Source organism: Triturus cristatus, chromosome 6 (assembly GCF_964204655.1).
Source record: "Triturus cristatus chromosome 6, aTriCri1.1, whole genome shotgun sequence".
NCBI lineage: Eukaryota > Metazoa > Chordata > Amphibia > Caudata > Salamandridae > Triturus > Triturus cristatus.
In genome coordinates, this window is record NC_140589.1 from 118,859,341 (window position 1) to 118,883,771 (window position 24,431).

Below are 24,431 nucleotides of genomic sequence, written 5' to 3' on the forward strand. Positions count from 1 at the left end.
GGATGCGCAGGCTGGACAGCTGGACTCGTCGTGTTCAGGTGAGAGGCACAGGTTGCAGACCTTGTGATGGTCACTGTGCGGAAATTATGCTCCACACTGGGGGCATTTTTTGAATGGCATCCTTTCCATGAGCCTTAGGCCTTACGGCATGGATAGGCCCAGCGGCCCGCATCGACACCCGGAATCGAGCCGATGAAAGGCGCAATGAAGATGTTCGAAGTGAATCCGAAGAGTTTTTGGAAGTTTTGCTCGTTGAAAAAGTTTGAAATGGAGTTTTCGAACCAGAGCGCAAAAATTGCATCCGAACCCAATGTCGGGGAGATAGATACTGGTGTACAGTCTATTCAAGTGTGTGATCTGCAGCTCATATGCCTCGAACCGAAAATGCTACTTACCAGTATGCATCTGTTCTTGGCATGTAGAGCTGCAGATCCTCACACGCCCACCCACCTCCCCGGGACCTGTATCTGTTTCAGTTCCATCTTACTTAGATATACACACATGGACATCTTTTTCTTTCTACTAACTCCATCATTTCCCATCATGGCGAAAAACAATCTAAGGATGGAGTTGATGTCCATGCGCACTATCGTCCAAGGAAGGAGTCACCTATCTCGTGACTACAAAGACTTCTTCCAAGACAACAAGGTGTAAGCATCCAAGCCCAACACCAGATGGCGATCTAATGCAAGTGTGTGATCTGCAGCTCATATGCCTCGAACTGTATGTTTCTATACACTCATACATATTTAACCTCAAATGTATCCTGCTTATCTTTCCGATTATAATCTGAATTTAAAGAAAATAGGAATTATTCAATCTGAAATAGTAGGGCGAAATCGTAGAGCCGAAATAGAGATTCTATACTCTGCGCTATATACAGCATACCGACTCCTACAACAGGGAAATTGTGCCATGGCGGGTGGGCCTTTTTTCAAGGAATCAAAGTTGCATTTACAATCAAGCATATAAAACCCACTGAATTGTGTCAGATTATATCCTGCTCTAGCAATAAAGTACTTTCTTTACAAAGACATGCACTGGGCTGGAAAACGTAATCTTTAGGTCTTTTGGTTGACTGTTAAGTTCTAACTCTTGCTCTTGGGAAGAACCAGTTTGAAATGATCGGCTGAACCTGAAGGATCAAAGGGAAAATAGAACTAAAAAGAGGAAAAAAAGAAGCTAGACCAGGGAAGCATTTAAAGCAGGAAAAAAAGTGGAAATGAAGCTAAGTGGGAATGAAGGTCAGTCAAGTGATCTGAGACTACAAGAAAGTCGAGCAGTATGGAGAGCTTGAAGTAGTCAAATAGCAAAGTTAAAGGTTAAGTTTAGAAAAGCGAGTGAATTGGAAGGCAGGGCAAATAGAAGAGAAGACCAGTACACAATATGAAAGAAAATGAGAAAGAATAGGAGAGTTTTAGTGGCCTCTAATGAAAGAATGATGTCTAGAATTCAGATTCAGTATTCTCCTTCAATTATCGTAAAAGGTCATCAATTTGATTAAAGTTTTGTCTTTCTGCTCTTTTAACATGACCACTGAAAAACCAAGTGCAAGAGAGCTCCAATAAGGTGCATTTTACAAATAAAATGCAGTCCCAAACTCAAGCGTATCTGTTATTACTTCAGTTACTACATGCCTCGCATGAAAGGGCTACGTGGACCAACCTCTTCCCACCTTTATTTCCAAGCAAATAACAGCTACAACCCATAAACCTTGTTTTGTTTACTCTTGAGTCGTTGATAGCCAATGAAAGAGTAAGTACGTTATTTACTCTTTACTCACCAAGACAAGCTGAGAGTAGTCTCTACACATCTTAATGATCGACGAGCAGGCATGTCTTCTTACATTCTTTACAGCCCGTGTCCTGGGTGCCTGTACATACAAAAACATTTGAATGGGCATCAAGAATAGATTAGGAAGGACAAGGCAACAATACATCGTAAAAGCTCAATAATTCAGTAAAGGGTCTGAGAGCCCCAGGGTTGTTGACCGTACAGGAGACCCGGGACAGGGTCTCCTGTCCGACATCAGAAGCGTAGACAGGAAATGAATCACATGCTGCTTTAATAGCTGGCATGGAAAGGATCGGGCTCGGAGGTGGTTTCCCCGCCAGTTCTCTGCTAGCTGGGAATCCTATTCACCCTGCACGATCATAGGACAGAGTTACGGGTAAAATAAAGGGAAAGACAAAAAAATAAATACCAATTTTTAATTCAATGATATGCTGGACTGCCCAAGGCGAGGCTGTAGAACCATGGACAGCTCTGATGCGACAGGCATTCTCCACCTTCCCACTGACAATTATATGCAAGCCAGTGAAGAACCTCCGATTTTCTCCCTGATAAATCGATGCAAGTCAAGGTAAGGAGTGCAGTTCCACGACATTATCACTTCCGCTGTTCCTTGTGCTAAAACATAACCAAGTAAATTGGCATCTGTCTCACTTTAAAACTCTGAATTATTTGCAAGCACGAATGGCAAAAGGAAAGCTAATACTCTATAAATAGGAGTCAGCGAAGACGAATATAGTGAGTAGCAAGGGTTGAATCATGGGTAATATTATCCAGCACACTACCACTGGCAAAAAACCTCTAGTATTTACTCAAGATAAGAAGTCCGCATCCTAAGATGCTTTATGCACCATAGGGTTCATGAAGAGCACAATTAGTTTTTTGTTTTTTAAACTCAAACAATGCAGGTTATCTCTGTTGAGTGCAATTCTTTTGGAAAATTCAGGATATCAAAAAAGTTAAAGTTGTACCACTGCCAACAAAGGAAACTGTAAACACGACCTAAAACATGGTTTTCAACAAGAACACCAACTACAAATTCTAGGACTTGTGTGTTAAGATAAGAAGCCTCCAAAGCAATCTATAAACTACTTACCCAAGACTCTGCTACTTGGAAAGCCTCTCAGTGACAACAGCCAGAAGTGTACAATAATCCCAACTTCAACCAAACTTTGAGGTATTGTGGATCAGTCTCTTAACCACTAAAAGTAGGATGGGGTTGGTAGAAGGATGGGGTTGGTAGTAGGATGGGGTTGGGGTGGTAGGTAAAAAGCAGTCTAAACGGAGAGATATTGGAATTCTGTACGGAGCACATGCTGGATAGATTAGAACAGTCACTCAAGAAACAGCCTTCACTGCACACTCAACCATATTTGAATAGAAGCCAAAACCTGTAGCAAAGTTTTCATTGATGCTAAATAGATGGTATAAACTCACCTTGCTTTCTTCAATAGTTTCAAAGGTAACTGCAGCAAACAACTAGGAGGCAAGGACAAGTGAAGCAAATGATTATCATCAAAGATGACAGACTGCTTTTTCCGGTTAAGTACTTAACACAACCCAAAATATTTAATTGTGCCCTCTTAGTCCACTAAAGAGAACATTTCTGGACAGACTGAAAATAGATTTATTTTATCTCTAAAAATCTGGACAACACACATTCAAGATACAATTTTAGTTGGATACAAGTTGTCAGGTTTTCAGAAAAAGGTCTTCATTATGACAGTTTGTGTACAGCAACACGTTGGCAATTTGGTCAATGATTCCATGTACTTTTTTGTTTTTTGTTCTGGATTACTTCTAACAGACACTTCAGTCAGTGTTTTTTATTCTTTTGTGGTGTTTTTTTTTTAAAGTTTATTTTTCAACAAATTCTTTCTAGGTACAGCTTAGTACTGTATATCCTGGGAATATCTCTGAAGAAAGCATTTTGTGCAAAATCTAGTTTTCCTTCAAGGTCTCGCCAATTCAGATTAGAGTGGACAAATGAGCTCCTTGAGGCAAAACTTCCAGTTATGAAAAGTATCTGGGTTTTCAATCTTGTAGGTAGAATCCTTCTTCTCTCTCCCTTTGTTTGCTCCATGTGATTAAGATTTATGTTTTCGTTTAGGAGAAAGAGGGACATCTTTGTATATAAACTGAAAGAATGTACGGGAAAAGAAGACCTAACATACTCGTATGTGATGCAATTATTTTCATCTATCTCCAATTAAGTCAGCTTCTAGGACATCATTTGTCTGTGATATTTTTGAAGATGTTAAGGACAACATAAAATAAAACTTTATGGTAATGTTTGTAGATGTTTGAAAGAGGATATCTTCTTATTTGAGCAAAGTTCTCTGCCAATTTAATGATGTTGGTTCATCAATACCTTCAAAACAGCATCTTTTCATAGGCAATATAACAGACACTTGTATACACACCTGCATGTCTTTAGAAGCTTTGGGATCAAAGTTTGGGGACCCAATTAAAAAAGATAAATCAAAAATGCTGTGCATTTATTTATCATTATCCATTTAATGACTGCTCTTCCAGAATGAGTACCGGAAGAGTTCCCACAATCATTAAAGACAGCAATGGGGGCGATGGGAAACTTTTGCACTTGAGATAGAGAAACACATGCAATATGTTGGACATCACACCTCTGGGTGTATTATATAGAACTTAATATATGGATAAGGAAAATGCTACTTACACTGTATGCACCTGTTCTTGTCATATAGAGGTGTAGAGTCATATGCTTGTGCATAGATCACCATCTAGTGTTGGGTCCGGATGTTTGCACTTTGTTTTTGTTTGAAGAAGTCTTTACAGTCACGAGGTAGGTGACTCCTCCTTTCGGTGATAGTGCGCATGGTCATCGACTCCATCCTTAGATTGTTTTGTCATAAAGGGTGATGATGGAGTTAGTAGAAGTAGTAAAGAGAGATGTCCATGTATATAGTATCTAATTAAGATATTACTGCAACAGGTAAAGGTACCAGGGGAGGCGGGTGGGCGCATATGACTCTACAGCTCTATATGCCAAGAACAGATGCATACTAGGTAAGTAGCATTTTCCGTTCAAGGGATATGAGCTGTAGATCATATGCTTGTGCATAGACTACATAGCAGTTATCTCCCAAAGCAGTAGTTGTTGTAGTGGTCTGAAATAGTGTACGTAAAACTGCCTGGCCCACACTAGCTTGCTGTCTTGCCAACACATCTACACAATAGTTTATGGTACCGGGCAACGGCGGACACAGAGACCGCACTACCTTCTGTAAGGGCCTGAATGCGCTTATCTGAGCTGGTGCCAGCTCAGATTTTTCCTGAAGGAACGAGTACAGCACATAGCGCATTCAGGCCCTTATCAAGGTGGCCCGTGCGCTGTCCTGTGCCCACCTAGACCTAGGTGTTTTCGAACCTATTGTGACAAGAGCGCCTTTATTTTGACCTGAAGAAGTTCATTCTATGAACGAAACGCGTTGGCTTGCTAATCGTCTTTGAAAATAAAAGGGACTTATCACCTACCAAGGCTTATTTGACTCTTTGACTATTATTGACGTTTTAATAAGCGGTGCACCACTCCACCAACCTGTATCTACACAATAGTGTTATGGGAATGTGTGTGGTGTAGACCATTTTGCAGCTCTGCAGATGTCATCTATGGGTATATTTCCTAAGAATGCCATAGAAGCCCCCAGTTTGCATGTAGAATGAGCTCTAGGGGGAATTGTTAATGTGCGTTTACATTTAATGTAGCATATTTGAATGCACGTAACTATCCACCGTGCAATACTGGATTTTGATATTATATTGCCTTTATGTGGTGGAGCAAAAGCAACAAAAAGTTGCTTGGTTTTCTGAAAGGTTTTGTTCTATGTAGTATAGTAATGCTCGTTTGACATCTAAGTTGTGAAGAGCTCGTTCTGCCACTGAATCTGGTTGAGGGAAGAACACAGGAAACTCAGATTGGTTGATATGAAAGGCAGGAAAAAATGTAGGGTTGGTCCTTAGAACCACTTTGTTTTGGTGTTTTTGTAAAAATGGCTCTTCTATTGTTAGTGCCTGAAGCTCACCCACTCTTCTCAGATGTGATGGCTACGAGGAAGACTACCTTCCAAGTGAGAAATTGTGGTTCACATTTGTGCAATGGCTCAAAAGGTGGACCCAGGAGTCTTGTAAGAACTATGTTGAGATTCCACACTGGAGCAGGTGGAAGTCTGGGTGGAATGACTTAAGTCTTTCCATGAATGCTTTAATAGCAGGCACTCTAAAAAGAGACAAATGCGGTCTGTTTTGTAGATATGCAGCTATTGCCACAAGATGTAAGCGTATAGATGTGTACGCTAAATTGGAGCGCTGTAGATGCAGTAGATAGCAAATGATGTTTTGAATTGAAGCATCTAGAGGATTGATTTTATTTTTGTTACAGTAAATGACAAACCGCTTTCACTTTGCTGCATAGCATACTCTTGTGGTAGGGCGCCTAGCCTCTTTGATAATATTCATGCAGTCTGGCGGAAGGTTAAGATAAGTAAACTATAGGATTTCATGGTGCCAGATCGAGGTAGAGATAACTGGGATTTGGATGTCTTATCTCTCCATGGTTCTGAGTGAGAAGATTGGGAGTAAGGTGTAGTTTTTGGTGAGGAACTACTGATAGCTCCAACAGGGTTGTGAACCAGGGTTGACGGGACCATGAGGGAGCAACTAGGATTAGTGTCAGGGACTGCTGTCTGAGCTTCCAAACCACTGATGGAATGAGTGGAAGAGGCAGAAAAGCGTAAGCAAATATCCCCGACCAATTCATCCATGGTGCATTGCCTTTGGACAATGGGTGTGGATACCTGGATGCAAAATTTGGGCATTTTGCATTTAGGTGGATGGCAAACAGACCTATTCTGGGAAGCCCCACATTTGGCAGAATGAGAGGAGAACTTGAGGGTGGAGTTCCCATTCGTGGATCTGCTATCGTCGACTACTGAGCATGTCTGCAATCTGGTGGTTTACTCCAGGTAGGTGTTCTGCAAGGAGATCTATTTTTTGTGAGGTATGGCCCATCTCCAGATGCTCTGGGCTAGCTGTGAGAGCTGGAGAGAGTGTGCCACTTCCCCTGTTTTTGTATGTAGTACATGCTGTCATGTTGTCTGTGCGAACCAGGACAGCTTTGCCTACAAGATGAAGGTTAAAGATTTTCAAGGCTAGAAAAATTGCTAGCAGTTCTAGATGGTTTATGTAGAGTTGTTTCTGTTGCAGAGTCCACATGTCCTGAATGGTATCTTTTTGAAGATGAGCTTCCCAACCAGTGAGCGATGTGTCTGCTGTTAGCACTATCTGTGGAACCGGATCGACGAAAGGCCGCCCCTTGGAAATGTTTTGTATGTTCCACCACTGCAGAGAGCAATGGGTGCGGCCATCCACCAACACTAGATCTGATAACTGACCTTGAGCCTAGTTCCACGGACGTGCTAAGCATTGCTGTAGGGGACGCATTTGGAGTCTTGCGTAAGGAACGATTAAAATGCAAGATGCCATAATTCCTAGCAATTGCATGAACACTCGAGCTGGTAATGAGTGTGGAACCTGAAACTGCGATATTAGTCTGCATGTTGCAGATCCTGACTGGGTTGGGACACGCTAGAGTTTTTGAGTGTCTATTGTGGCTCCTAGATGCACTTGTGTGTTGGATGGTTGGAGATGAGACTTGGTGAAGTTTAGAGTGAACCCGAGGTTGTGAAGCAGTTGGACTGTTTTTCAAGTGTGGCGTAGGCAGTTCTGTTGTGAGCTGGCTTTTATTAGCCAGTCGTCTAGGTAGGGGAAGACGTGAATGTGCTGTCTTCTTAGATGAGCCGCGACTACTGCCAGACACTTTGTGAAAACCATGGGTGCTGTAGTTACTCCGAACGGGATGACTTTGAATTGAAAATGTTGGCCGTCTACCACAAACCTGAGGTATTTGCGGTGAGCGGGGTGAATGGGAATATGAAAATAGCCGTCCATTAGATCCAGAGTGGACAGAAAGTTGCCTTCCTGAAGGAGTGAGCGAACCTGTGAAAGTGTGACCATGTGAAAGTGGATGTAGAGATTTAGTTGTCTGAGGTCTAATATAGGTCTTAAAGAGCCAGCCTTCTTGGGAATTAAGTAGTACAGGGAGTATACCCCGGTCCTTTGGTTTTGTAATGGGACTGGTTCTATAGCTTGTTTTCCTAGGAGAGAGAGAACCTCTTGTTTTAAGAGTGAGAGATGTTCCGGTGACATTACATGTGGTCTTGGAAGGATATTGTGGGGATTGTCTGCAAGTTCCAGGTAGTAACCATATTAGATCATTTGCAGTACCCATTTGTCTGAAGTGATGGAGTTCCAGACAGGGAGAAATTCGGAGACATCCCCCGACAGGAGTGGGGTGATCGGGGGTACGGGATGGAAGTTACTGTTTGTTGCTGGTGGGGAAAGAGTGTGTGGAGTTGTCGCTGCTTCTTCCCTTATCATGGTTCCCACTAAAACCTCCTGTGAAATAACCTCTTGGTGAGGGGGATTGAGTAAAACCCTTGTAAGAGGAGGTAGTCTGGGTGGATATGTTTTTAGAGCCACCCCTATAAAAGGAGCAGTGAAAGGAACCCCTATTGGTGGGGGGACTGCAAAGCCCCAATGGACTTATCGACCTCTGCATCTTTCATTTTTTCCAGCGAGGTGTCAACAGCTGGTCCAAAGAGATGTTCCTTATCAAAGGGTCGGTTGAGGATGGAGATTTGCACCTCATGTTTGAAACCGGAAATTTACAACCAACCAAGCATCTCTGCATACACTGGTGTTAATCGTACGGGCTGCTGTGTCTGCCGCATCTAAGGCACACCTGATAGAGGTATTTGTAATGAGCTTACCCTCTTGAATAAGGTCGTTAGTCTTAGTCTTGTGTTCGTCAGGTAAGAACTGCACGAGTTTCTCTAACTCATCGTAGTGAGCCCTGTCATAACGAGCCAACAAAGCTTGAGCATTGGCAATACGCCAATGGTTAACTGCTTGTGAAGCTACTCTTGCCTGAGGCGTCAATGAGCTTGGACTCCTGATCTGGAGGAGGAGCTTCACCTGACATTTGGGAGTTGGCTCTCTTGCGAGCATTAGAGACTACAAGAGAGTCTAAAGGAAATTGACCTTTAATGTAGGTAGGGTCGGTAGGAGTAATAATTCTTGCCCTGACAGGGTCTTTGAAAATGTCCTCAGTGAGTTTTAACATGCCTTTGAGCATAGGTAATGTATGAGTGGCTCTGTGAGAGGAGCTAAGGGTCTCAAAGAGGAAATCCTGCTCTAAAGGCTCTGAGTGTAACTCCACCCCTGGATATTGAGCAGCCCTATTAAGGAGCTCAACGTACCCAATGTTATCATCGGGTGCGGAGGGTTTGGAGGGGTACAAATCTGGATCATTATCTGGATCTGGACCAGTGTGATAGTCCTGCCAAGGATCAGTGTCCTGTGGGGGATCTTGATTGTCATCCCCATCATCTTGTGGGTTAAGTGAAGTTGGTGGTGAATTTTCAGTGAAATAAGTAAATTGGAATCAGTAGGAGAAGTAGCTGGGATGTAAGGAGGATAAGGTTTAGTACCCACACTTTTCTTTTTTAGAGTAATATGGTAGTCCTCTGGTAGGTCTAATTTCCTCTTTTTTGGTAGAGTGGCCTGCATATGCCCTGTATCAGGGTGAATCGCCAACTTTTTCTGTTTCGGATCCGAAATGAAGTAATCAGACCGAGACTCTTTCTCTTTATCCTTGGTTGCCTGTTTCGGCGTGGAAGGTTTCGGCTCGGAGTCATTTGGCGCTGGTGGTATGGGCTTGGACTTGTGTTTCAGTGCCGAAGGTGTTGTGTTGGCACCGAGATAGTGTTGGCACCGAGATGGGGTCGGTTCGAGCCCGACCCGGAAGGCTATTCTTTAGGTTTCGGAGCCAGGCCCGCGACCCGGGCGCCAGAAACTTTTTCGGTGCCGACCTTGGCCCAAAGGCAGAGGAGGGACCTGAGCATTTATCTTAGGTTGTAGTGCGGGCAAGGGGTTGTCTTTACTCATGGTACGCTGACCCGGAGTAACTTGCTCCTCTTTTTCGATGTCTGAGTCGGGAAATGGAGAATTGTTCTTCGGCTCCTTGGGCATGATTTTCGGAGTCGTCGCCAAAGATGTCTGGTGTGGTACCGCTTTGCATCTCGTGACGTCGAGCCCGATGTTCACGAAGAGTCTTTTTCGAATTAAGCGATCGGCACGCCTCGCAGTCTTTCTCGTCGTGTTCCAGGGACAGACAGAGGTTGCACACTTCGTGCAAGTCGGTGCGTGGAAATTTAGCACAACACCCGGGACATAACTTGAATGGAGTCCGTTCCATCGACTGCTAGAGCGGTCTGCGTGGGTAGGTCTAACGACCTTTCACGAGTTTTCCAATCGAAGATTTTAAAGTTGAAACGATACGAGATGAATGAGGAACCGCAATCGATAACAATACTGTCGAGGGTATGGATTGCGAGTCGAAGGGGTCCGAGAAACGGTGCTGATCTGGGGCGCAGCAATACACATCCAAACCCGATATCGGAAAAAAACAATCTAAGGATGGAGTCGATGCCCATGCGCACTATCACCAAAAGGAGGAGTCACCTACCTCGTGAATGGAAAGACTTCTTCGAACAAAAACAAAGTGCTAACATCTGGACCCAACACTAGCTGGCGATCTATGCACAAGCGTATGATCTACAGCTCATATGCCTTGAACAAATAGTTATCCATATTAACCACTCCACTGTGCTGTAAAGAACGGTGAAGCAGCCCATATCAAACGCTTTTTCGGCATTGACTGCTGATGTACCTAACTGCATGATTAACACCTTTCCAATCTGCATAAGGTGGCAAATACCATACGGAAGAACATATGAGTTTCTGAAACATGTTGACAACTATAATTACTAGGAACTTTGTGATCAGGGTAGAACACAGAATGATCTGTTATCAGTTGGCAGTTTAGGTTGCTTGTCCGGCTCCTATTAGAAGTTGATGTATGCGCTTTTGGAATCAGTTAAGGTGCTGGAACCCTCAGCATTTTCATAGTCAGCAGGTCTATAACTTTTATAGAAGGAAGCTACCAAACCATTTTGGCCCATGTAATTTCGGAGTTGGGACTTGCTTCCTAGACCGTATTCTCCTGTTAGGAGTCGGCTATCCAGTTCTTTATGGTATTCTAAAAATGTATTAAGGGTTTCTTATTGAGGGGCAATCTTAAGGATATATAGATCTATTGTTCATATATATATATACACACTCACACACAAGACACATCCACATAGACTACATTTTTACTTCTGTTCTTTAAGATTCCTAGTCCACCCTATTACACACACAAATACAGACCAATTATCTATCACCTGGGACTGTGCAACAATACACAATTAAAGTATTTCCAAACACTAAAAAGTAACTGAGCAAAAGTACACTTCCTGATGAAAAAGTGCCATTGAGATCTTCCAGAAACCATTGTAGACACTCCTATAAATACTTCAACGGTCTTTCTTCAATATGTAGATTGTTGCAGGAAGCTGGCTGTGTATAGGATATTGCCAGTAGGTGGTAATACCGTGCACACAGAGTCCAGGGGTTCCCCAAAAGTGTACAGGGCTCAATATAAAACCAAAATTGCTCTATTAGTGGTAGTGTGGGCGAGCAGCCTTAGGCCTAACACAGAGGAGTGTAAGACATTTATTGGACAACCGTGATCAACAATGGACATACGACTCAAGAAAGAGATTCAGACCAATTCTAGAAAAATATACTTTGTTATTACTTTAAAGACCAAGATCTGCGCAATAAGGAAAGTAAGTTTTTAATTAAAAATACTTTGCACTTTGGAAAAATCACTCAGTTCAATGTTATCCTATGGGGAAAACAGTTTTGAAGTTAATCAGGTAAGTACGCAACTTACAATTCCAGTCTTTGGGACCCAAGGACTGCAATGGACAAGGAGCAAATAAGTACCAATACTGCACCACCAACGGCACAGGGGCAGCCAGGTGCAGAGTTCAAAGTCGGAGTACTGCCCATGCGTTTCAATGGAGACTGGGAGTCCTTGGAACCACACTACTTGCAGGTATGTGGAACTGTTGCAGGGGCCAAACTTTGGGTGCAAGGACCAGCACGGGGACACAAAGCAGCACCAAACATACACCACCAGCGGCACAGGGGTGGCCAGTTGCTGGGTCCAAACAGTGTCAGACGCCCAATGCAATCCTATGGAGTTTCTTCTTTTTGGGAACAGGCTGCAAGTTTCGGACCACAGGATCCATGCAGAACACCAGTGACAGCACAGGTAAGTTGGTGGTCACAGGGCACCGCTGTTTGAGCTCCCCAAATCCCCGGAGCTGCGGGTGCAGGGGTGCCTTTAGACGTCAGAGGTTTTATTGGGTTGGTCGCAGTGGGGGCAGGACCCTTCAGATTCACTCTGCAGGCGCCATCATGGGGGTCAGGAGAGGTTGGCCAATGCTGGATTTGGAGTCCTGGGGTGAATTCACTGGGCAGTTGGACCACTCCGACTCAGGCGTCTTGTGCAGAGTGGGCAGAAATTGCGGATCTGGAGTCTTTGTTGTTGTTTTCTTCTGGACAGGTGCCCTGTCCACAGGAGATTAGAGTCTTTGTTGAATTGTTGAATGCAGCAGTCCTCCCAAGGGTTTAGAAGTCACTCCCTGCAAGACAGGTTGAAGGTTCGTCGAAGCTGGACACAGGCTGGTAGGGCTGTGGCCAAGGAATTGATCGACTTCAGTCTTCTCTGTAGGGGAGTTATTGAACCATGTACCCAGTGGGCAACTCAGAGGTGCCCTTGAAAACATGCCAAACCTGGTGTGGTCTCTGGCCGGCTGTAGGCAGTAAGTCACCACTGGGGCGATACCAAAAAGGTTGATGGACGGAGCGTTTGAGCAAATCAAACACTCACCCCCAGTCAACTGATCTGGGTTTAATCCATCATCATTAAGCCACCACCAGACATGTTTCTGCACCCCTGGGTAAAGAGCTCTCTCGGACCAGAAACAATGCACATCCTGAGCAGGGGTGTCACACCTCCTCCCCCAGGGAGGGCCAGTGTTTGAAGAGGGGAGCTTCAAAGGCCTGCTGCCTTTGTAATGCGACCCCCAGCCTCTGCTGCTAGCAGCAGATGGCAGCCCCCAGCTTACACCCCACTTTGGGCAGAAAAACCAGTGGGAAGACTTAAGACTAGGAGGTGTGCCCACCTCTGCCAACTCCACCCCTCTAGTGGAGGAGGTGAAGTTAAGCACACTTTTCAGTCCGCTCCATCTTGAAGATGAGGGGACCCCTCCAATCAGGGCTAGGTCTATGCCCACCACCCGCAGGAGAGTGGCATAATAGTGGGTGTAGTCACCCCAGGTAAGGTGTCCATTGGCCATACCTTGTACTCCCCTAAAACACCCCCTAAATTTAGTATTTAGGTGATTAGCCCAGACCTGGAAACTAGAACTGTGACAACCTAAGAAGAAAAAAGACATCCCTGCAGAGAAGACTGAAGATGACTGCCTAATCCCCAGCCCTACCATGCTGTCTCCAGCTTCTGCGATCCTGTGACCAGTCTTACAGCCAGCGGCCTCTGAAACCCTGGGAAGACTGCTGCCTTCGAAAAAGATTCATATCTCCTGTGGACAGCGGACCTGTTCAGAGGAAAGCAACTCCAAGAACTCCGGATCCACTGAAACTGTGATGCCTGCCCACTCTGCACCGGAAGCCCACGGAAGAGTGCCTCACCTGTGCAGTGAGATCTCCCCAGCGATCCTGACCACGAGTCCTGCATTGGCGGACCTCTCCTGAACTTCACGGCAGCACCTACAGCATGAATTCAGAGGCTCCCCCTGACCACAACCGGTTCGGGTAAGATGACTGACATCAAAAAGGCACCCCTGCAACCAAAGTCCCCCCTGGGCCTTGGTGAGCTTACGATGCCCTTACGACCCCCTACAGCTTTACTTACCTCTTCTTTTGCTGGTCTCCCTCCTGCAACCTCCGTTGCAATGCCTGCAGCCAGTTTGCTAAAAGAAGAATCCCCATTGAAAAGATTTGGGAGACCGGCGCTGAAATAGCACCCTGCTGCCCATGTCCCGCTGGTGGTGTGTGTTTGATGCTGCTTTGTTGCCCCACTGGTCCTGACCCACAAAGCTTGGCCCCTGCGACCGATTTACCTACCTGCAAGATGTGTGGCTCCAGGCACCCCCAATCTCCACTGAAAGGCATTGGGCGAACTCCGACTTTCACCTCTGCACCCTGTCACCCCTGTGCCCCTGGTGGTGCAGTTTTGGTACTCACCTGCCCCTTGCCGACTTTTGGTCCATTAGAATGGAAGTGTAGGTGTGTTACCTGTTTAACCGTGATATTGTTTTCCCCATAGGATAGCATTGAACTGTTCTGAAAACATTGTGTGGATTTATAAAAGTGAAAAGTATTTTTATTTAAAAACGCACTTGCCTTATTGCGAAGATCTTGGTCTTAAAACACAAACAAAGCTTATTTTTCTAAAATTAGTGTGGATCTCCTTATTGAGTCGTGTGTCCATTATAAGTCAATGTTGTGCAATAAATGTCTTACACTCCTTTGTGTTAGGCCTAAGGCTGCTTGCCCACACTACCACTAATAAAGCACTTCGGGTTTTACATTGAGCCTTTTACCCTTTTGGAGAACCCCTGGAATCTGTGCACAGTATAACCACCTAGTTGGCATATCATATACAAAGCCAGCTTACTACACCCATGGACAGATCCATGTTGGACACACATTTCACAGTCGAAGAAATAATGACAGCAATAATTGCTATGCCTTGGGGGGGAAGACTGCCTGCCTGTAGAGTTCTTTAAAATATTCTCCTGCTTGTTGAAACCCCACCTCCATAGCGTGTTTTAGGAAGTCTTTACAACCAGTCTTTTGCCACATGACTAACGAGGAGTTACTATGGTGGTCATACTCAAATGCAATAAGTCGGCAAAAGCCTGCTCCTCCTAACGACCTACATCACTCATTAACATTGAAATCGAAATACTAGCCATAACACTCACTATTTGCCTTGCCAGAATGGTGCATTCCTTGGTCTATCATGACCTGAATGATTCACCCCAGTCAGTGCCAGACACTGCTTGCGATGCCTCCATTTGGTCCTCGCACAGGCGTGCATGAGACCCTGGGGGATGGCTCACCAATGATGCTGGACCTGAAACAGGTGTTTGACTTGGTTCACTGGCCATTTCTACACCAAGTGAGAGAGAAAGTGAACTTTGAAAAGCGCTTCCGCAAGCTCGTTGGTCCTTTATAGCGAGCCATGGGCACAGTACAGAGTGAATGAAACCATGTCTGCACCATTCAGAGTAGGAACGGGCACACGGGCAGATTGTGTGGACGCTCAGTTAGAGGGAACTTGGTAGGTGAACGGTGGGGAGGATCGAAGCTCTCTATATGCTGATGAAATACTACTATATGTTCAGCGATCCAACATCTCCATTCCCAGTCTCATGGTTGTCCTCAAATAATTCAGGGAAATTGGGGGACATCAGTCTATGAGGACATCAGCGCAGGCAAAATCTCTCTCCTGGCTTCGATACCTCTGCAAGCTCACACTTCAATTACCTGGGCATGGTAATTTCTGCGAACCAGAAGTCAGTTTTTATTACTGGGCTTCCCAGCTTGTTTGCACTAATTATTGGATATTTGGGGGAAGAGGAGACCTGCCTAAAAGATTGGAACTAGACGTTCTAGGCAGGTTTGACTTATATTGTCTCTTATATGGTAAGACAATTCCCCCCCCAAAAAACAGCAGTAACTAGAAAACCATTGCTGTGATGGCTGGACGCTCTTCGCCGTATTCAATGGTACGCAAAACCCACCACGATGATTTTACTATGACGAGGCATCTGGCTTGCGCAGATGGGAAAAGAATGGGGCTTCTGAATATGCATCATGATAGGCATTTCATCGATGGGTGATCTGTGACATACCAACAATATCCAGTCCCTTCAAGACCTCATAGGAGACTTCCAACTCACAAAACCCAATTTTTCAAATTACCTCCAATCGAGGTATGCACTTGAGCGCTATGGGACGCACTGATAGCATTCCCAGACTTTAGTCCATCAAAGGCTACATTCACTACTGAATCCTAGGGGCAAAGAGCACCAACCCCAATTTGAAGCTAAGGGAAATGACGGAATTCGACCTAGGGAAGTTGGATGATGTTGACATCATTTAGGACGGCATGCACCTTATCCAGTTCATATACTTGCAAAGATATTACTATAATCCTTCATGTGTATGGGAAATGGGAAGGGCGAGATCCCTGGGCTATCTAAGGTGTTGGGTCCCCCTTGACACATCCTTTCATATGATATGGTAATGCCCCGGTCTGTAGGGCTATTGGCGCATAGTGTGTGATGTTCTGGGGGAGGTGGTTGGGAGGTCAACGACTCTGTATCCTGAGGTTGCAAACCTAGGAATTATGGATCATTTGGGAGGTCCTAGGGATACCTGCTCCTTAATTGCTATAGGCTTCCTGATTGCCAAACAACTTGGCTTGCCACTGAAACAAGTTGGAGCTCCCCTCCTTGGAGGCTTGGAACAAAGGTATGGACTTTTGCGACAAAATGGAACAATTGGTTGACAAGGCGCGTGATGTGTCCAAAAAAACATACCAATATATGGACTCCTTGGTAGAACTGTTTCATTAGTAGCCTCTAATGTAGACATCTTTTTTCAGTTATACAGGACTATCCTGGCTGTCACAAGGCTTCAAAAGGCTTTAACCAGTTTTTCTTTCTTTATGAGTTCTAGGGGTTTAAAAATAAACATAGGGAAAACCTTTACCATGTGCTGCTCGTCAAAGAATAAACTTTCTTGTAAGACTTTTATCGATAAGTCTAAGATAGAACTAACCAGTACTTTCTCATATCTGGGGATTGTTTTTAATCAAAAAGGTACTTGGAAAGCAGCAATTAGGGCTAGGAATCTTGCTTTTGCCCGTACTTTAGGAGCAATAAGACAGTTTGCCAATAAATTAGGGGGCAGGCCTGTACGTATTTTAATGGACATTTATAAGTCTAAATGTATATCAACTGCTTTATACGGATCTGGCATATGGGGTATCGCAGACTCCCAGGAAATCCAAGTAAAAGAAAATACTTTCCTGTGCTATTTGTTAGCGGTCCCCAAATCGACCTCTACATATATATATCATAGGGAATTGGATTTGGTCTATATTTCGGATCTCATTAAAATCAACCCATTACTCTTATGGCATAAGATATGGACTTCAGAAGCAACTGCTTTTAATAGAACTATCTTGAGTGATTGCCTTAAACTAGAGAGGTGGAAAGACATTCATTGGATCTCCTATGTAAAGGAGTTTACGACCAATATGGGGCATCAAGCTTTTTTTGATAATCCCTCCTCGCTATCCCTGATCTCCAGAAAGGCTTTTAAGATAAGTTGTCTTGCTTTCCTGGAGAACAAACGATGGCTTGAGGAGAGGACTAAGACATCTGTAATTCAATACAATTCACTTGCGCAGGGCCCTGGTTTGCAGCTTTATCTGTCTCCTGACTACCCTTGTTACGACAGAATGTTGCTATCGCGCCTGAGAACTGGTACCTATTATAGGTTGATAACATTCCCAGTTAGCAATGATTGGTCCTTAAATTTAATTAATTGTCCCTGTGATGATCTTGCTTTGCAATCTTCAATACATTGTGTTCTATTTTGCAAGTATTACGCTTGGGGAAGAAAGAAATATCTGATTCCCCTTCTCAAGACCTGGGGCCTAAGACGGTGCAGATCTGCGTATCTAAAGTTATTCCTATTAGAAGATGAAATAACTATTAGTGCTGTATCCAAGTTTTTAAAGTTTGCAATTCGATGTAGATTAACCTTGGATTAATTTTTAGTGTTTGTTTTTATGTCGGTTATCCCCTTTTTATGATGTACATAACTTGTATGTAATTCGATTTCTTTTTTAACTATGTTCATTTGATTGTGCTTTTATGATTTTAACTCTGAAATCGAATAAAGCTATCTTTGACTTGACTTGACCTTGTATTCTTATTACAAACATACTCTGTAATATCCACATTGTAGAATTAACTATTATGCTGGTGAGGGACTCCTCACTGTTGACTTGTATAGATATTGTTGCATAAAAACAATAAACAGATTCATGAAAGAGAAAGGTTTCTTTGTCCCAACTTGTTAGGAGGAACAAGTTCTCCGGGATCAGCGCTGATTAGGTAACAAGATCTTGCACTAAGGATTGATCGAATAATTCTGTGTTTTATCGATATTTCTGGTCAGGGTATGACTGTATGCATGTATTTAATACGTATATATGTTGGTATCTAGTACTTGCACGGCGAAACATAACAGCAAGGCAGCGGAGAACTATTTAGGGTCCAAGGTAAAGATGATTTTACTTAAGAGTTGATTAGTAAATGGCCAGTCGTTGGCTAGGTCATTATGGTCTAGAGTGGGTTTCTTCAAGCCTGGGAAGATATGGTCTGTCCTCAGAGATTCAGGGAGGAGGACCCAAGAGAAGGAGGCGCTTGCAATAGTGAGTAGAGGTTTCAGCTTCTCTAGAAAAGGAATTGATGAAGGACAAGGGTAATAAAACTTAAGAGGTGGTGGCTTTGAGGGTGTTCAGTCCATCAGCGAGGTCTGCAGGAGTCAGGGTTTCAAGGATGACCACTTTGGAATGCAGTGCAGAGAAGCAGCAGCTAGGTGTTGCCAATATGATGTTAGATCTTTTTTTATACTGTCTCATAAAAAAGTTGTTTATGGCACTGCACTCGTTTGTGAAGTGTGGCACAGGAGGGAAAGGCTGAGGGCTGATGCACAGCCTCATTGTCTTAAAGAAGGTTCTACTTCTGATGGCAGCTTCATTAATGGAGTTTGTCTAATACAAGGCTTTGCCTGATGTGAAGAGTTATCTATGTGTTAGGCAGAGGACTTCAGAAGTGGGAGGTCAGCAATGGTTTTATTTTAATTCAATTGTCTTTGTCTGCAAATGGAGCATGTTGATGTTAATAATCTCTGTTCCGATCAATGTGAACCGGAAAGCCTTATCAGGATCCATACAGTGGAGCTATTCCTCTTCCTTAGACGGATGGGATGAGGTGGAAGGTACAAAAATGGCTAAGCAATGGATTCGCTCATGTGGAAGGGTGTGACTACCTTTGGCAAAAAAGCCTCTTTTGTCCAGAGGACCAGTTTGTCTGGAAAGAAAGATATGCAAGGTTGCTGGACAGACGAGGCCTGGCATTCACTCCCTCATGGACCAGAGGGGATAGCAATGAGGAACATTGTGTTTAAAGTCAAAATGCTTACAGGGCAGCTGTGCATCACTTCAAAGAGTGCAAGAAGGTGAGAAACAAATTAAGGTCCCACTGTAGGATAACAAAAGAAGTTGGCAGGAACATGTGGATCAGCCCATTCAAGAAACGCATCACAACCGGTGATTTGAAAAGGGATATTTGATCGGACAACCATAGGAAGTCTGAAAGAGCTGAAATATAACCCTCAACTGTTACCACAGCACGGCCTGCTGGAGTAGAGAGTGCTAGCACCCTCTCTATGGCTCCCTCGGCCAAGAGAGCCTGAACTTCTCCTTGGAGAATGGATAAGTGGTCCTCTGGGAGGTGTTGTGGAATGTGATGGTGTGAGAAAGCGGCTCTGTATATACTGTTCCCTAATAGGTACAGGGTGTACAGAGTCCACAATCCCCAAGGGTTTGACAGAGGCTAAAGTTAGATTATAACCTTACTCTCTCAAGTGGTAGCTTGGTCGAGCAGTAAGGCAGTATCAGAGGACAGTGTGAAGCATTTGTTGTACACACTCAGTCAGCAAATGGTCTCACACACTCAATAACTGAACTCTAGGCCAATGGTTTATATATAAAATATATATGCTTGTTTTATTTTAGAACCAACACTAGGCATTAAAATATATTTTCGCAGAATGAGATGCTTCATATAAATACTTTTGCAATATGCAATTGACTTTTGTAAACAGTTACAAGTGGTTGCAATAGGCAACACTATTTTAAACACAACAATGAATTGAGCTCAATGGAACTTTTAAGTTATTTGCAACAGATTACTTTTAGGATTACTTTGGGAATTCCAGGACTGGATCCTAGACTCAGTCCTGGGTCAGTTCTTAGAATCAAGTGATGAAAGTCGACTTAATTACTATGATGATTTTTAAACAATATTTAGCCATTTTAAAAGTTGACACTTAGAAAATATTTCATAGAAAACAGTCAATGATTCCCTATGGAAGAAAATTCAAGTTGCAGGTACAGTATGTTCGTTACTTTTGTAATCCAGTACTGGGTACCTAGACTCAGTACTGGGACCTTTATCCAAAAGCGGTAAGTAATTGCATTTTCAGATATTATACGATTTTTTAAGAATATTTAAAGATTGCAGAAATTGACAGAAGAAATTTCACAGAAAAACAGTCAATGGTTTCCTGTGGAAGAAAATGGAGTTACTGGTAAGTACAGTTGTAAGTATTTTTCAGAGTCACTACTGGGCACCAAGATTCAGCACTGGGAGCTCACCTAAGAGCAGGTGAGTAATTTCGTTCATTACTCGGCTGATTTTTGGTGAATATTTTAAGATTTGAAAAGTCCACACTTAGAAGCAATTTCAGGAAAAAGCCAGTCAATGTAACCCTATGAGGAAAACTAGAGTAGTCGGTTTAAGGGTAAGTACTCGACTGGCAGAGTTGAGATTCTGGGCATAGACTCAGGGGTCCCCTAGGGTCAGGTAGGTACAGTTGGTTCACCCTCAGCAACTCTAGGGCGGCCGGGTGCAGAGAGAGTTAGGCCCAATGTTATCCTATGAGGGATAGGGGGGCCTTGGTTGGTGGCTGCTGACTGGCAAGCCACGCGGCAGTGGGAGCTGGGCTCCTGGTCACTTACTCGGGGCAAGTGCGGAAGTAGGTAGGTGTAGGGGTTACACTGCCAGGGCCACTCGGGCAGCTGGGTGCAGAGTGCTTTGAGCCTTCGGGCGCTCAATTGGTTTCTATGGGAAATCTCCGGTTTAGAAAATTACTGCATGCTCGGGGACGAGGATTCTTCAGGTGCCACCACCACTTCGAGAGGTAAGTTGGGTAGTTGGAGGATAGGTGGGTACCCCGGGATTGGGCACAGGGGGCCGCCGCGTGCAGGGGTGCCTTCTGGTGTCGGGAAATCTTACCCTCGGTTGATCGCGGTAGGGGGGGCACCTTGTTCTGAGGCTGCAGGCTTCTTCAGGAGTGTCGAGGGAGGTCCTTGGGTGCCGGACTCGGGGTCACAGTCGCCGAGGGGTCGTCCTCTGGGTCTTGGTTCACTCCGGCACTGGCCAGGCTTGGCTGGTGCAGAGTGTGCTGGGTTCGCGGTTCCGGGCTGCTGCCAGGGATTAGAAGTAAGTTTTGAGTAGAGCCTCTACTCATGGGAGTCCCAGGGGTTTAGAGTCAAAAGGTAGCCAGGTCCTCCGGGGTTTGTGAGGGTGCAGGCCACAAGAGATGCCGGGCTGGAGCAGGAGCAGGTTCGAGGGTCGACAGGCCGGTAGGGCTGGGGCCAAAGCAGTTGGTGTCTTCCACTTCTTAGCAGCTGCAGGGCAGGTCATCTTTCTTCTTGCTCTTCTTTGTAGTTTGCAATCTGGAATCTGGGGAAGGAAGGTTCAGGGTGCCCCTAAATACTAGATTTAGGGGCGTTACAGGTAGGTGAAGGGCAGGGACCAATGGGTCCCTGTCCTGCGGTGGGAACACCCCCTATCCTGCCTCTCTTCTGTGGGAGGGGGGCAGTAGCCTACTCCTGATAGGGTAGGGCTCCCCATCTTCAAGATGGCGAGAGCCCGGAGATGTGCTTCACCTCGCCTCCCCCACCTGAGGGGTGGGGTTGGCAGGCTGGCACATCCCCTGTCCTTATTTGGGGTTTCCAGCCAAAGATTCCTGCCAGAGTGGAGGGTTGCAGCGGCCTGGGGAAGATCACAGAGGTGGCATGCCTTTGAAGCTTCCCCCTGCCCCTCCTGGGGGAGGAGATTTAGCACCTCGCCCAGGATGTGCATTGTTGCAGGCCCAGGGGAGCAGGGGCTCTCCTACCCAGGGGTCCAGCAACAGGTCTGCTGTGTGGCAGCCTCAGAGCAGACGTGGATTGTAGGTTAGGTTAAAGGGGGCTTCTCCAAGATGTCCTCTGGGGTGCTTGGTACATTAAATCCCACACTGGCATCAGTGTGGGTTTAATGTGCTGAGAAGTTTGATACCAAACTTCAGTCTTCAGTGTTGCCATTATGGTGCTGTGGAGCTCGTGTTTGACGAGCTCTCAGCACCATGTCCTCTTAAATGGCAGCACTGCACTTGCAGTGCTCCGGAATGGACCTGGGTACTGTAGGGGCACAGGGCTCCTGCGCCCACACCATTGGCATAAGGCACCCAGCTAGAGGGGTGACTGATGTATGCCATAGCATGGTAGGTGATGGGCATGGCACACAGGGATGTGTGTCATGTCGACTTTGTTTTTGTCTTGTACCCAAACACTCAGCCTGCAAAGGCAGTGTGTGTGTGTAAGGGTACAGGGCCTCTAAGGGTGGCACAATGAATGCTGCAGCCCTTAGAGGCCTTTCCTGGTCACAAGGCCCTGGGTACCTAGGGTACCATTTACCAGGGGCTGACATGTGGCCAGGGTTTGCCAATTTGGGTTTGGTTTGTTTTAGGGAAGGAACATAGGCCCTGGGCACCTGATTGGCAGGAGTCCAGGGCACACTTAGTCAAAGTACATTGAGCAATTCAGCAAAATGTGGGAGCATACCATGCAAGAAAGATGGCACTTTCTCACACAACCCCACCACAAACGAAAGGTGATGAGACTAACCTTGACTAACCTTGTCCTATGGAGGAGTCTTCATTGTCTAAGTGGAAGAACCTGGAAAGTCCATCTGCATTGGCATGGGCAGTCCCTGGTCTGTGTTCCACTTCAAAGTCCATTCCCTGTAGGGAGATGGACCACCTTAGTAGTTTTGGGTTTTCCCCTTTCATCTGCATTAGCCATCTGAGAGGTCTGTGGTCAGTTTGAACCAGGAAGTGAGTACCAAACAAGTATGGCCTCAACTTCTTCAGGGACCAAACCACAGCAAAGGCCTCCCTCTCAATGGCACTCCAACGCTGCTCTCTGGGGAGTAGCCTTCTGCTTATAAAAGCAACAGTTTGGTCTTGCCCTTCATCATTGGTCTGGGATAGGACCGCTCCTATCCCTAGCTCAGAGGCATCAGTCTGCACTATGAACTGCTTGGCCTAATCTGGAGCTTTTAGAATTGGTGCTGAGCACATTGGTTCTTTGAGGGTGTCAAAAGCCTTTTGGCAACTAACTGTCCAGTTGACCTTCTTGGGCATCTTCTTGGAGGTGAGTTCTGTGAGGGGGGTCACAATGGACCCATACCCCTTCACAAACCTCCTGTAGTACCCAGTCAAGCCAAGGAATGCCCTGACTTGGGTCTTGGTTGTTGGAGCTACCCAGTCCATGATGGCCTGGATCTTGGGTTGTAAGGGCTGTACCTGGCCTCCACCTACAAGGTGGCCCAAGTACACCACAGTGCCCTGCCCTATCTGGCATTTGGATGCCTTGATAGTGAGACCTGCATTGTGTAGAGCCTCTAAAACCTTTCCAAGGTGGATCAGGTGATCCTGCCAGGTGGAGCTAAAGACAGCAATATCATCAAGATAAGCTGCACTAAAGGACTCCAGCCCAGCCAGGACATGGTTCCCCAGCCTCTGGAAAGTGGCAGGGGCATTCTTTAACCCAAAGGGCATCACAGTAAGCTGATAGTGCCCATCAGGGGTGGAGAATGCTGTCTTTTCTTTTGCTCCTGGGGCCATGCCAATCTGCCAGTACCCTGCAGTTAAGTCAAAGGTACTGAGGAATTGGGCAGCCCCTAATTTATCTATCAGCTCATCTGCTCTTGGGATAGGGTGAGCATCTGTCTTAGTGACAGAGTTGAGCCCTCTATAGTCCACACAGAACCTCATCTCTCTCTTTTCACCTTGATGATGAGGTTTGGGGACCAGAACCACTGGGCTGGCCCAGGGGCTCTCAGAGGGTTCAATGACCCCTAACTCCAGCATCTTGCTGACCTCAGCTTTGATCCTCTCCTTGACTTGGTCTGACTGTCGATAGATTTTGTTTTTGACAGGTGCACTGTCACCAGTGTCCACATCATGGGTACACCAGTTTGTCAGACCAGGGGTCAGGGAAAAGAGGCTAGCATACTGCTGCAAGACTTGCTTGCAGTCAGTCTGCTGTTGGGCAGAGAGGGTGTCTGAGAAGATCACACCATCTACTGACCCATCTTTTGGGATGTAGGAGAGGAGGTCAAGGAGAGGAGGTCAGGGAGAGGGTCACTCTCTGCTTCCTCATGAGTCATCATCAGCATGGTGATGTCAGCCCTGTCATTGTAGAGCTTGAGGCGGTTCACATGGATGACCCTCTTGGGTGTCCTGCTAGTGCCCAGGTCAACTAGATAGGTGACCTCACTCTTTCTTTCTAGGATAGGGTAAGGGCCACTCCATTTATCTTGGAGAGCCCTTGGTGCCACTGGCTCCAAAACTCACACCTGTTGCCCAGG

The 24,431-nt window shown here is 45.3% G+C and overlaps 1 protein-coding gene across 3 annotated transcripts in view; it reads right to left on the bottom strand.

Annotated features, from left to right (window-relative positions):
- Positions 1-24,431, bottom strand: part of LOC146816485 (exportin-5-like) — an 819,517-nt gene that overhangs the window by 557,921 nt on the left and 237,165 nt on the right. For all 3 annotated transcript variants that reach the window (XM_085610334.1, XM_085610332.1, XM_085610333.1), the window contains exons 16-17: positions 3,229-3,270; positions 1,784-1,873 (exon numbers count right to left, since the gene is read on the bottom strand). In XM_085610334.1, the coding sequence (XP_085466460.1) occupies positions 1,784-1,873; positions 3,229-3,270 (132 nt within the window). The remainder of the gene's footprint in view (positions 1-1,783; positions 1,874-3,228; positions 3,271-24,431) is intronic.